The 14309-nt window shown below is 41.9% G+C and overlaps 1 protein-coding gene across 1 annotated transcript in view; it reads right to left on the bottom strand.

Moving 5' to 3' along the window:
* Positions 1–241: 241 nt before the first annotated feature.
* The window catches only part of LOC133062038 (adhesion G protein-coupled receptor E4-like), a 38390-nt gene continuing 24322 nt past the window's right edge, over positions 242–14309 (bottom strand). Inside the window, exons 12-17 of the mRNA XM_061150540.1 lie at positions 12517–12752; positions 10158–10224; positions 9513–9604; positions 8347–8527; positions 5382–5477; positions 242–1259 (exon numbers count right to left, since the gene is read on the bottom strand). Coding sequence (XP_061006523.1) covers positions 1149–1259; positions 5382–5477; positions 8347–8527; positions 9513–9604; positions 10158–10224; positions 12517–12752 — 783 coding nt within the window. The 3' untranslated portion in view covers positions 242–1148. The remainder of the gene's footprint in view (positions 1260–5381; positions 5478–8346; positions 8528–9512; positions 9605–10157; positions 10225–12516; positions 12753–14309) is intronic.

Genomic DNA, 14309 nt, shown 5'->3' on the forward strand with positions numbered 1-14309 from the left:
ACAAAGTTATCCATGCACTTAATAATTCTAATGCTGAAAATACACACCTAAAACCCAATATGTTTGGAAATGAATTTAGAAACAGTAGAACAAAATAAATCAGATCAAACTACTGATGTGATATGCCACATTGTTTCAGTTTGGGAGCATTTATACCAGGACATGGAGATTGTAGGGTAAGGGAGTTAGAGAAGGTGAGGCTCAGAAAAAGAACGAGACCGGCACTTTACAGGAACAGAGCACCTTTAATGAGGCAAGAAGGGGCAGCAGTCAGATTAGTGAGCTCCTGCACTTACCCAAGAAAAGAGTAAGTATATATAGGCATGCATGTGGAAAGCTACTGTCTTAAGGGGGCCTGTTCTTCTCCGAGGTTGTTCGAAGCAGTTGTCTCTTAAACGGCTGGGGCAAGGAATTTTGGAGATCGGCCAGAGGCTGGACCAGCTGGGAGCTGGGTATAATCAACCCCTTAATGTCCATTTTTTCTTCGAGTGAGAGAGTTCCTTGTTTTGCATAGAATGGTGGGGAGGACCTGGAGGGGAATTTTAACTCCAGGCTATTTTGAGCCCTGTAACTTTCCTTCAGAGATGAAACTAAGAAAACAAAATTATACTTAATCAGAGAATAGGGTAGGTTCAAAAAAGTCTTCAGGGAAAGAATATGGGGGAAAGTGCTGGTGTTCTGACCACGAAATTCTTCCTGGAGACAATTCACCCCAAGTGGGACCGGTGGTGTCCCATTTTTGCATTGCCAAGCATGAAACCCTCTTTTCATATTACTTCATATGAGAATTATTGAATTATGCAGGTGTCCAGAGATGCAAAATCTTGGGGAGCATAAAATGCAATGGAGAAGCCAGAGGAAAATCTGTAAGCTGAATCCAGATGTTAGTCAGTCATAGGCAAGTTGGTAATATCTAGCAGAGTAAAATCCACTTATTTCTCTCATCATTAAAAAGGATTTCTTAACCATTTGATTGCCCCTGACACACCATACTGGATTCTGGATCTAAGAATTCTCCCAGGTGTCCCTTTCTTTCTATGGAGAGAGAAACCAAGATGAGGAAATCAGTCAGGACTCATTCTCACAGGAAAAGTCGACAGTGGCGTTGGTCCCATCCACACGTGTGAGGGGCGCAGTCCACATGCAGCTCAGTTGTCTGTTTTGAGCCAAGAGACACTAATAAGTTGAGGCCCAGGCGGTGGCTGGATAGACGCAGAGTCTTTTTTGCAAAAGTATTCCGGTGACTTCTCCAGTTTCTCCTATTTTGGGGAAACAATGTGGAGAAAAAGCTGAAGGGAAATGAACACCTCAGAAATTAACTAAAACTTCTAAGCCTGCTTGAAGTGACAAGCTAGAACTGCCCTACAGTTCAAAGCTCAGTAAATCCAAAGCTAATATCTGAAAAATGTTGCCTGATGTATCAGTAAACAAAGGATGGGACAGCCATCCACAAAGGTGCACCCTGAGGGGACTCGGGATGAGAAAGAATGGGATACCGAGGTAAATAGCTAAGGTGCTTATCAAAGCAATTATTTCAATGAGCCTAGGCTCTTGTGGGTTTCCCAGGGGGTGCTGGTGGGAAAGGAGAAGGCAATGGCACCCCCCTCCAGTACTCTCTCCTGGACAATCCCATGGATGGAGGAGCCTGGTGGGCTGCAGTCTATGGGGTTGCTACGAGTCGGAAACGACTGAGCGACTTCACTTTCACTTTTCATTTGCATGCATTGGAGAAGGAAATGGCAACCCACTTCAGTGTTCTTGCCTGGAGAATCCCAGGGACGGGGGAGCCTGGTGGGCTGCCATCTATGGGATCACACAGAGTCGGACACGACTGAAACCACTTAGCAGCAGCTAGTGGGAAAGAACCCATCTGCAAAGCAGGAGACTTAAGAGACTTGAGTTCCATCTCTGGGTCGGGAAGATCCTCTATTCCTGGGTCGGGAAGATCCAGGAGGGCATGGCAACCCACTCCAGCAGTCTTGCCTGGAGGGCTACAGTCCATAGGGTCGCATAGAGTGGGCCATGACTGAAGCGCCTTACAGCACACACGCAGACTCGCATTTTCCTGTACATAGAAAAGCACTAAATTCCTTAACTTGCAGATGTCTCTTAAGTTAATGTCCCTTAATGAACAGTAATCTTTTGCTGTTCTGACTACCTGATCTTTGTTGTAAAAACTCTTATATAACCTGACTCCTCCCTTGCCTCTTTGGAGCAGTCCCTCAGAGCTCTTCTTGAAGTCCTCGGAAAGTCTGACAAATGAAACATAATTCTCAACTTTTAGGTTGTGCGGTTTTTGTGGTTTTTTTTACTCAGCACCCCATAACACCATCTATGATGGGGTTTAAAAATTTAATCTCTTCACAAACATTAAGTGTATGGGGCTCAGAGGTAAAGAATCTGCCTGTAATGCAGGAAACCTGGGTTTAGCCCCTGGGTCAGGAAGTTCCACTGGAGAAGAGACTGGAAACCATTCAGGTATTCTTGCCTGGAGAATTCCATGGACAGAGGAGCCTGGTGGGCTACAGTCCATGGGGTCACAAGTAGTCAGACATGACTGAACAACTAACACACGCTGTGTGCCAGGTAGCATTTGAAGCGCTTAACCTATAAGATATCATTTAATTCTCATGATGAGACAGATATTATTATCATTCCCATTTTACAGATGAAGAAACAGGTTCAGAGATATTAAGTGGCTTGTGCAAGGTCACACAGCCTGGAGATGGTAGAATCTGGGATCTGAAGCCAGACACTTGGGCTGTATGTAAACCCAATAGTGATGGATCACTTAAATGCTACAGAGGGTTAATGGAGGTTGCAAGCTTGGTTAGGTTGATTATGTGCTACTTATTTATTTATTGTCGGCTCCACCACACAGCATGCAGAATCTTAGTTCCGGACCAGGTATCTAATCCATGCCCCCTGCAGTGGAAGCACACAGCCCTAACCACTGGACAACCAGGAAAGTCTCTGATTATGTGCTTTTTAGAATGTAACATGTTGTCCAAAGACAAGGATTATGAGACTCTCCTGGGGGTCCAGTGGTTAAGACTTTGCCTTTCAATGAAGAGGGTGTGGGTTTGATCCTTGCCTGGGGAGTTAAGATCCCATATGCTTCAGGGGCCAAAAACCCAAAACATAAAACAAGCAATATTGTAACACATTCAGTAAAGACTTTAAAAATGTTGTTGTTGTTTAGTCGCTAAGTTGCATCTGACTCTTTGAGACTCCATGGATTGTAGCACGTCAGCCTCCTCTATCCATGGGATTTCCCAGGCAAGAATGTGGACTTTAAAAATAATCTACGTTAAAAAAAAATAAGGGATTATGATTATTATTCTGGACTCTTCTATATAGTTAGTTGAAATGTCACCTCCTCAGTTTTTCCCTAACCATTCATTCCATAATAGTCTTTCCCTCACTACCTATCACTATATTCTATTTTAATTCTCTGCATACTCTGTCTCATTGTATGATATTTGTCTTGCCCCTAAAGGTGTTTTGGTCAATGTCTACTATCCATAAATTTCATCGTTTTGGTCACTATTGTTTTCCTTCTGCCTAGGGCAATGCCTGGCCAGTGGAAATTGCTCATTGTATTTGAGAGTCTTAATTTCTTGCTTTGTTGCTGTTGTTCAGCTGCTAAATCCTGTCTGACTCTTTGCGATCCCATGGACTGCAGCATGCCAGGCTCCCCTGTCCTTCACTATCTCCCAGAGTTTGCTCAAACTCATGTCCATTGAGTCGGTGATACCATCTAACCATCTCATCTTCTGCTGACCCCTTCTCCTCCTGCCTTCAGTCTTTCCCGGCATTAGGGTCTTAGCATTAGGGAATCTTAATTCCCTCATCAGAGACTGACTTCATGCCCTCAGCAGTGAAAGCATAAAGCCCTAATCACTGGACCACCAGAGGATTCCCCCAGGGGTCATTTTTTAAAAATTAGATACATTCATCAAGTCTTTGGCTTCCCTAGTGGCTCAGACAGTAAAGAATCTGCAATGAGGGAGACCCAGGTTGATCCCTGGGTCTGGAAGATTCCCTGGAGAAGGAAATGGTAACCCACTCCAGTATTCTTGCCTGGAGAATTCCCGGGACAGAGGAGCTTGCTGGGCTGCAGTCCATGGGGTCACAAAGAGTTGGACACGACTGAGGACTCAAGTGCCAGAGTCTTAGGGAGGTTCATTGTGCTGCGTGCTGAGTCACTTCAGTTGTATCCGACTTTGTGTGACTCTGTGAAGTGTAGCCCACCAGGCTTCTCTGTCCGTGGGGTTCTCTAGGCAAGAATACTGGAGTGGGTTGCCATGTCCTCCTACAGGAGATCTTCCTGACCCAGGGATTGAACCTGCCTCTCTTATGTCTCCTGTACTGACAGGCAGGTTCTTTACCACTAGTGCCACCTGGGAAGGGAGGTTCATTATGGTCACATTATTTAAAATAAACTCTTCCCAGAGCGTCCCTGGTGGTTCAGTGGTAAAGAATCTAGCTGCAGTGTAGGAGATGCAGGTTTAATTGCTGTATTGGGAAGATCCCCTGGAGGAAGACATGGCAACCCACTCCAGTATTCTTGCCTGAAAAATTCCATGGGTGGAGGAGCCTGGCATGCTATATAGTCCATTGGGTCACAAAGAGTTGCACACGACTGAGCCACTGAAGAACAACATAACTCTTTCAGCCTGGTGCATTCCTGGCTGCTTTCTAATTTTTTCTCCTTTTTATTTTATTTTTAAAATTTTAATATAATTTAAAAGGTTAATTTCCATTTGAAGTTATTACAAAATATTGGCTATATTCCTGTGTTGTAAAATAGAGCTCTGAGCCCATCTTGTACCCAACTGTTCATACCTCCCATGTCCCCACCCCTATACAATGCCTCTCCTCAAGTCCAGCCCTGAGTTTGTCCTCTATATCTGTGAGTCCATTGCGCTATATTTTTTCTATAGCATATATCATTTTGTAGCACACTGTATAATCTACTTTTGGTGGTTTGCTGTCTGTCTACTCCCTATTAGAATATCAACTCTGTGAAGGTGAGGATCTTCCCCCAATATCTAAAACAGTGGCTGGCACAAACTAGGAACTCAGCTAATTTTTGTTAAAAGAATGTTGAATAAATGTGATATTTCTGTTAAATATCATTGGGTATTTGTTAATGCACTGAAGAGGAAGAAAGAAAGGAAAGAAGGAAGAGAGAGCAGAAGAAAAAGGGAAAGAAGAGATTTTCTGGGTTTGGTCTCAAAACCCAGAAACTTCCACAGCTTAATAGAGGAATCTAATGTAATTTCCCTTTTTTTTCAGATAAGCAACCAGGAAGTTCCTAGTAACAGGAGATACTGAGTTCAGACAAGTACACAGCAATGCAGAAGAGCCCATCTTACCATTTTGACCTGAGTAGTAGAGCGAAATACCTCAGAGCTTTCAGTTTCAACCCCTTTCCGCACCCCAGTAAACCATTGCTTGAATTCCATCTGCACCTAAGGAATATAGAGGCTTGTGTTACATCCAAAGCTTGGTTTGGGAGAAAAGACCCTAAAATAGGAAATTAAAGATATAGATGCCAATGCATATTCTCTGCCACCCTTATCCTGATTCTTGGTGTTTACTAAATGAAAGGCACCATAAGGATTCTATATAGGATTATAATAATGATGATGTTGATGGTGGTGAGGGTGATGGTGAAAATGATGATGATGTTGGTATGATGGTGACCATAATGAAGGTGGTGATGGTGGTGGTGATGATATGATAGTAATAATGATGAAAAGGATTATGGTCTTGATGGTGATGATGACAAAGAAGGTAATGGTGGTGTGATGATTACGATGATGAAGGCCATTATTTATTGAACGTTAACTGGAGATCAGTCCTGGGTGTTCATTGGAAGGACTGATGCTGAAGCTGAAACTCCAGTACTTCGGCCACCTCATAAGAAGAGTTGACTCATTGGAAAAGACCCTGATGCTGGGAGGGATTGGGGGCAGGAGGAGAAGGGGACGACAGAAGATGAGATGGCTGGATGGCATCACCTACTCAATGGACATGAGCTTGAGTAGATTCCAGGAGTTGGTGATGGACAGGGAGGCCTGGCATGCTGCGATTCATGGGGTCGCAAAGAGTCGGACACGACTGAGTGACTGAAATGAATTGAACTGAGTAATGTTTAATGTACTTTATAGACAATGTATCAGTTAATATCTTAACCAATGCAATGTAACATTCAGAAGAAACAACAGAAGAAAGATACTTCTCTTATCCCCAATGAAATGTGAAGAAATTGAGACTCTTGGAAGTAGACTTGCCTAAGATCACATAGCCAGCATGCAAAACCTTGTCATACTTACCCAGAGCCCTGACACTAGGCCACCCACTGTGATTCCATGAACTGCCTTCCTTTAACCACATTATCACATTTTTAAAAAGACATCTAAATTCTTAATACTCAACATTAACTCACATTAAGTTCTATTTTACTTCTTCTGTGTGTGAGGAGTAGCAAGCATTAAGGCACTAAAAGATGAAAGAGTTAGTGTTAAGATGGTCTTTTCACCGCCAGGATCTTAACTGCTGGTAGTTCTACTCAACAGCAGAGGGAAAAAAGCCAGGTAAGTTATTTTCAATCTTTACCCTATAAAGAGTAAAATTATAATGACCCTCACTGAGAACATGTGTGCCACAAATTGCTAAGACATTTGTTTTATGTTATCTCGTTTAATTCTCAATCCGGCGAGGCAGGTATTGCCATATTTGCAGGTGAGAAAAACCAAGGTTCAGAGAGAGTAAGCAGCCTTCCCAGAGTCACACAGCAACCCAGTTAGTGGGAATACCAGGATTAGAGCTGGTCTTTCTGGGTTTGTGGTAATATAAAATTATGCCAATAAACCAGCGCTTTTCCATACAGTGCACCTGACTAGGAGGATTATTCATCCTCTCTGACAAATTCAGGTACGGCCATGGGGTCTGCTTTGGCCAGTGGAAGGGAGCTGAACTGTACTTCGCCATAATCTCCTTTCCCTTTGTCATGAACACACCAATGTTCTACTAAAAAACAAGGGCTGCCCCTTCAGCCTCCATGAGAGTGAAGACAATACATATCATACCAGAGCTATGTAGCAGGAGCAAGAAATAAGTCTTTGTCATTGTAAGCCACTGAAATCAGAGGGGGATGAGCTAACTGTTATTACAGCAGAAACGCCCTTATCCAGACTGATATGTGTTCTGCTATGAATTAAATTGTGTCCCCCCAAAATTCATATATGAAAGCCCTAACTTTCCCAATGTGACTGTATCTGGGGGTATGACCATGATGGACGTGATTAAGGTTAAATGTGGTCATAAGCTCCCAGGTGGTGCTAGCGGTATAGAACCTGCCTGCCAATGCAGGAGACACAAGAGATACAGGTTCAGTCCCTGGGTCAGGAAGATCCCCTGGAGGGGGGCATGGCAACCCACTCCAGTATTTTTGCCTGGAGAATCCCATGGACAGAGGAGCCTGGTGGGCCCAGTCCATGAGGTTGTGGAGAGTCGGACACGACTGAACCAACTTAGCAGGCACGAGGTCATAAGCACTGAGTCCCTGTTCAGTAAGATTAACAACATCCTCATAAGAAGATACCAGAAAACTCTCATTCTTACTCCCATGGGAAGACACTTTCAGAAAGTGACCATCTACCAAGAAGAGAGTCCTCTTCAGAACCCAAACATACTGGCACCCTGATATTAGGCATCTGGTCTCCCGAATTGTGAGAAGATAAATTTCTATTGACCAGATCACTCTGTCTATGGTATTTTTTATGGCAGTCACCAGCAGACAAATGCATGCAACTTTCTTATACTTCTAAGATTATTCCAAAATAAAAAGTTTACTTAAAAAGAAGTTATTAATAACTAGACTAACAATCTTTTTTTTCCCATATGGAAGATCCAGATTGGAATGATGGATGGACGAGACTCAGAGCACATGGTTTACCCAAGAAGCACCTAAACCCTCTTCCTAGAATCAAGGCAACTCCAAAAATATAAATATACAAGGTCAGAGAGAAGATCCCCTGGAGAAGGAAACGGCTACCCACTCCAGGGCTTCCCTGATGGCTCAGATGGTAAAGAATCCGCCTGCAATGCGGGAGACCTGAGTTTGATCCCTGGGTTGGGAAGATCCCCTGGAGAAGGGAATGGCTACCTGCTCCAGTATTCTTGCCTGGAGAATCCCATGGACTACAGTCCATGGGGTTGCAAAGAGTCAGACATGACTAAGTGACTTTCACAAGGTCAGAGAAGGGCGAGGATATGAACAATTCAACAAGACTTTCAGATTAAGCTGGTGAGACACAAAATGATTTGCCTTACCTGGTGATTAAGAAGACAGTGTACCACAAAAAGCAACGTCCCCTGTAGGACATTGATGATGGTGAACATGTAGGCAATGATCGATCCGATGGTCTTCCCAACTTCTTCAACCAAGAAAAAACCAAGACCCCAAGAACATCCCAGGATAAACAGCTGAGAGATGGCTTTAAATGTCATGACTCTGAAAAAGTAGAAAGAGTAATACCTCTCATTTATCCCTACATAGTGTGCACTGCACTAAAGGCTTTAAGCAGGTTCTTTACCGCTAGTGCCACCCAGGAAGCCCTCTCATGCATTACCTTAGTTAAACCTCATGAACAGCTCATGTAGCAAAGTGCCTTCCTTGAAGTCATGCAACTTGAAGAAGGCAGAACCCAATTTGTTTTTTTTTTTAATTAAAAGGAGTTTTTAAAATTTATTTTTAATTGGAGGATAATTGCTTTACAATATTGTGTTGGTTTCTGCCATACATCAATGTGAATCCGCCATAGGTATGCCCCCTCCCTCTTCAACCTCCCTCAGACCTCCCACCTCATCCCACCCCTCTAGGTTGTCATAGGGTACCAGATCTGAGCTCCTTCCATCATATAGCAAATTCCCACTGGCTCTATTTTGCATATGGTAATGTATCTGTTTCAATGCTACTTTCTATTCATCCCACTCTCTCCTTTGCCTTCTGTGTCCACAAGTCTGTTCTCTGTGTCTGCGTCTCCATGAACCTAGACCCTTTTATACAGAGTGAAGTAAGTCAGAAAGACAAAAACAAATATCTCATATTAATGCATACATGCAATCTAAGAAGATGGTACTGATGAACCTTTTTGCACAGCAGCAATGGAAAACCTAATGTTTATGATCTCTGAGAATAATGCTTTTTCTCACTCTTGAAAATTATTCCTCTGTAGTTTTTTACCTGGAAGTCTTATACACTATTTTTGTAATAGTGTATTTTATACACTATTTTTACCTGGAAGTTTTATATACTATTTTGTATATTTGTATTTTGTATGAAGTTTTATATACTATTTTTATACACTATTTTTGTAAGTTTTATACACTATTTTATACACTATTTTGTATTTTGTATTTTCTGGGTGGTCCCAGAAAATGTGATCCTATAGGAAAAAAAATCTATGGGTACTACTAATTCTGGTATACATTCTTACCTGGTGTTCTGAATGGTGGAAACTTCTTTATTAAGGGAGGAAAGTTTGCTTCTCAAAATCCACAGAACTTGGAAGTAGAACACCAAGTTTATCTGTGGAAACAGAATGGAAAATTGACTTGGAACTGTCTTTTGAAGCTATGTCATGCAACCCAACTTGAGGTAGACCTAAGAATCTTTTCCACAAAGATACAGGCTTTATGCACATAGGCTCAGGTCTTTTATACAACACAGACTATAGAACCCATAGCATCTGATGGTTGATTAGCTTGACTATATAATTTATCATTCAAGCCAGGACACTTTAAAAGTGAAAGAATGCTATTCATATCTATACCAGGATGATGGATGTAATCAGGAATTTCTTGGCAAACAGAAAAATGTTCTATGCAGAGTGAATATTTTCTAAAGGTTTGTCAAATGAACAAATACTGGATTTTTAAAAGAATTCCCAGCAGAGGGTTATGTTATATCAGAGGAACCAGGGAACAGGGGGAAGCTGAGGAAAGACATGTGAAGACAATATTTCCAGCAAGAAGGGTTGATCACATTAGGCTCTATTTCCTTATCACATCTCATTTCCACTTTAACAGATAAGAAATATACTCTGTGTTTGGCCAGTAAATATCATTGGTTGGTCACCTACCAAGATAATGAGTGCTACTGGCCCTATGAAGCTCCAGATGAACCCTTTATCAAGTTTGAGCCAGCAGCTGTTGAGAGAAAGATAAGCATTAACTGATTTCTTAGGAGAAAGCAAAGGACTTGAATTCAGGCCACTGTAGCAATATCTGAGCAGTGTCCATACCTGTTTAGTTCAGATTTGAATCTTAGGTGGAATTAAACATGGGTCCTCATCTCTTGCAAACTGCATGCTTTGAACCTCAGTTTCCCAAGTGTAAAGTGGTGCCAACCAAAGTGTTGAAAAGATAAAGTAATTACTATGACTATATACCAAGTCTTGAAGTCAGATAGTATTATCAGTCCTCTGACTTTGCTTTTCTCCTTCAATATTGTGTTAGCTATTCTGGGTCATTTGCTGCTCCCTGTAAACATCAGAACTGGATTGTCAATATCCACAAAATAATTTTCTGGATTTTGGTTGGGAATACATTCAATCTATAGATCAAGTAAGAAAAAACTGACTTCTTGACAATATTGAGTCTTCCTGTCCGTGAACATGGACTATCACTTCATTTATTTGAATTTACTTTGATTTCTTTTATCAAAGTTTTCACCATATAGATCTCATAGTAAAGATTAAATGAGATAATGTGCATACATTTTTAATACATTTCCTGATAGAATTAAAGATCAATGGTTGTAGCTAATAATGTATTCTAATATGATGTGAAAGTGAAAAGTGAAAGTCTTGTCTGAATCTTTGCAACCCCATGGACTATAGAGTGCATGGAATTCTTCAGGCCAGAATACTGGAGTGGGCAGCCGTTCCCTTGTCCAGGGAAACTTCCTGACTCAGGAATCGAACCAGGGTCTCCTGCATTGCAGGTGGATTCTTTACCAGCTGAGCTACCAGGGAAGCTCCATAAATATACTGTAATAATGTGCTGTGCTTAGTTGCTCAGTCATGACTGACTCTTTGCAACCCCATGGACTGTATGTAGCCCACCAGGCTCCTCTGTCCATGAAATTCTCCAGGCAAGAATACTGGAGTGGGTTGCCATGCCCTCCTCCAGGGGATCTTCCCAACCCAGGGATTGAACCCAGGTCTCCCACATTGAATGTGGATTCTAATAATAATGATTGCTAAAATAAGAGAGTAAAAGTAATAATTTTCAGCTAAAAAAACTATCAACACTAATAATCAAGCATATTTCACATACCAAGCACTCTAATGCCCAATACTTTGTATTCTTTCATAGCTTATATTTGCAAAGATAGTATAATTTATCAATATAATTTATTCTGAAAGAGGACATGACAATATGAAACTGGTAAAAGTAAGCAATTACCAATACTCAGTAGGCAGAAAATCTCCCATACTTGATTCTATTCCAAGGGTTACAATCTATGGCCCACAGGCCAAATCTGGTACACTCTTTGTTTTTGTAAAGAAAGTTTTATTTAAACACAATCACGGGAGGGGGGATTGGGATGGGGAACACATGTAAATCCATGGCTGATTCATGTCAATGTACGGCAAAAACCACTACAATATTGTAAAATAATTAGCCTCCAACTAATAAAAATAAATGAAAAAAAAAAAAAGAATCCAGGAAGACCCTGAAGGGACATGGTCCAAAGTCTTGAGCCTAAATGATCCTGTGTCTTGCCTTTGAAGCAGATTTCTAGCTGTCTGATGCCTATTGTGAGGATAAATGGATCCTGATTTGGATTACTGTCTTATCTGCCTCAAGTGAACCTTTCCAGGAAGGTGATATTCTAGTATCTAAAAGATACAAAGATGAGCCTTCCCCAAGCCTGCAGAATGAATGAATTATTCCATGCATTTAAAAGTTTATTTAATAAATATATTCATATGTGGTAAAATTTTATATGAGCTTACTTTCGCTATAACGAGGAAGAAAGGTTGTAGGGAAATAGCTCATTCTTGTTCATCTCAAGTATTTTGATGGCTATTATTACTTACTGAAAAGAATTTAAGAGTTGTGCACGACCAAATTGGCAAAGGTAGTGTGTAGTGTCAGGTTTGTGCTAAGTGATGGGGATATATAGTATATGACTTAAGAGCTGCCTGCAAAGAACTAACAGTCCAGCAATAAAAATAAATATATTAATAAAAAAATAAAATAAAATAAACACAATCACATCCACTAGTTTACAAATTGTCTATAACACCACAGGGGCAATGTTGAGTAATTTCCAAAAAGACCATATGGCTTGCAAAACAATAATAGTTACCATCTGTTGTTTTTCTTTTTTTTTTTTATAGAAAGTTTGCCAGCCCCTCTCTACCTCAGTGTTTCAGATTTTGTACTGGTAATGGACACCACTTCCACCATGAATGCACTCATCATGCTTACTGAGTATATGTTCCATAATTCTTGTGTCCTACTGTTGCCGATACAGCCACAATCAGAGCTGGGACCCCGTAGCCTACAGGGTACATGAACCTCTTCTTGAATCTGCCTGCGCTGGTGTAGTTGGCCACCTTGAGGTTCCTGACAGTGAGGAAGAGATGTAGCCCTTCGAGGAACATCCAGGTGAATGCGGCCAGGTAGAGGTAATGCAGTACACCTGCGATGACCTTGCATAGCACCTGGAGGGGAGAGTAGAGTTAGGAACATGGAGCTGATGTGGGCTGTACCTGAGTATATCCTTGCCTGCATGCATGCCAAGTCGCTTCAGTCGTGTCGAACTCTTTGTGACCCCCATGGACTGTAGCCCACCAGGCTCCTCTGTCCATGGGATTCTCCAGGCAAGAATACTGGAGTGGGTTGCCATGCCCTCTTCCAGGGGCTCTTCCCCACCCAGGGATCAAACCTGCACCTCTTATGTCTCTTGCATTGGCAGGCAGGTTCTTTACCACTAGCACCACCTGGGAAGTCAAATTATATCCTTAGCACTTATTATTTCCTGCATGCTAGCCTGGAATTTCAATGCTTACACCTGTGCCATTTTGCTTAGGGGTAACACATCTTCTAGGGACTTTCACCAGCCATTGAAAGCTGCCTATCTCGTGCATGGGGCAAGTCAGAAGTGCCAAGAAAGGAATGCCATGGGTGAAAAGTGAAAGTGTTAGTCATTCAGTCGGGTCTGGCTCTTTGTGACCTCATCAACTGTAGCCTGCAAGGCTCCTCAGTCCATGGAATTCTCCAGGCAAGAATACTGGATTGGTAGCCATGCTCTTCTCCAGAAGATCTTCCCAAACCAAGGATTGAACCTGGGTCTGCTGTATTGCAGGCAGATTCTTTACAATGTGAGCCACTGTGGAAGCAGCATCAAATTCATAATAGACAAGAGTTAGCAAATCAATACTCCATTGACCTTGCCCTTTGGGGGAATGTGATGGTTAATTTTATGTTTCAGCTTGACTGGGCTAGGGCATGTCCAGATAACTGATAACGCATGATTTCTGAGCATGTCTGTGAGGATATGTCTGGAAGATATTAGCATCAGAATCAATAGACTGAGTAACAAAGATGGTCCTCACCAATGAGGATTGACATCATCCAATTTGTCAAGGGCCTGAACAGAACAGAAAGTTGGAGAAAGGAAGAATTTGCTTCCTCTGCTTAAACTGGGACATCCATCTTCTCTAGCTCTCAGACATCAAAGGTCATGGTTCCAATAAATTTTATTTATGAAATGTATGGCAGAAACCAGCAAAGTCACATCCACCAATATGCCAAGCATCTATCCTCCCTCAGTTTATCACTAGGACTCGACTTACCAAGCAGAGACTACATTTCCCAGCACTCCTTGCAGTCAGTTTGACCATGTGACTGGATTCTAGCCAATGGGATTTGAGAGGTCCATATAAACCCCTCTCCTAGGACTCCACCATGCTCTTTCTCTTTCCACTTGGTCAAAATGGAAAGAATCACAGGATGACCTTGGAAGCTGTGTATGGAAGATGAGAGTGCCTCCCATGGCCTGAGGTTGGAGGAGAGATACCCTTTACACCTGTTCACTCACCCTCTACTGACCCACAGGGAAAAATGAACTACTCTTGTGAAAAACCACTGATATTTTATAGTTTATTTGTTGCAGTAGCTATTGTAACCCTAACTAACACCATCAGTCTGACACTCAAACATTTTGCTAAATAACCCCTCAGAAATTATAGTCATTGGTACAGCACTGTAAGTCAACT

The sequence above is a fragment of the Dama dama genome, chromosome 9 (genome assembly GCF_033118175.1).
Source record: "Dama dama isolate Ldn47 chromosome 9, ASM3311817v1, whole genome shotgun sequence".
Classification (NCBI taxonomy): Eukaryota; Metazoa; Chordata; class Mammalia; order Artiodactyla; family Cervidae; genus Dama; species Dama dama.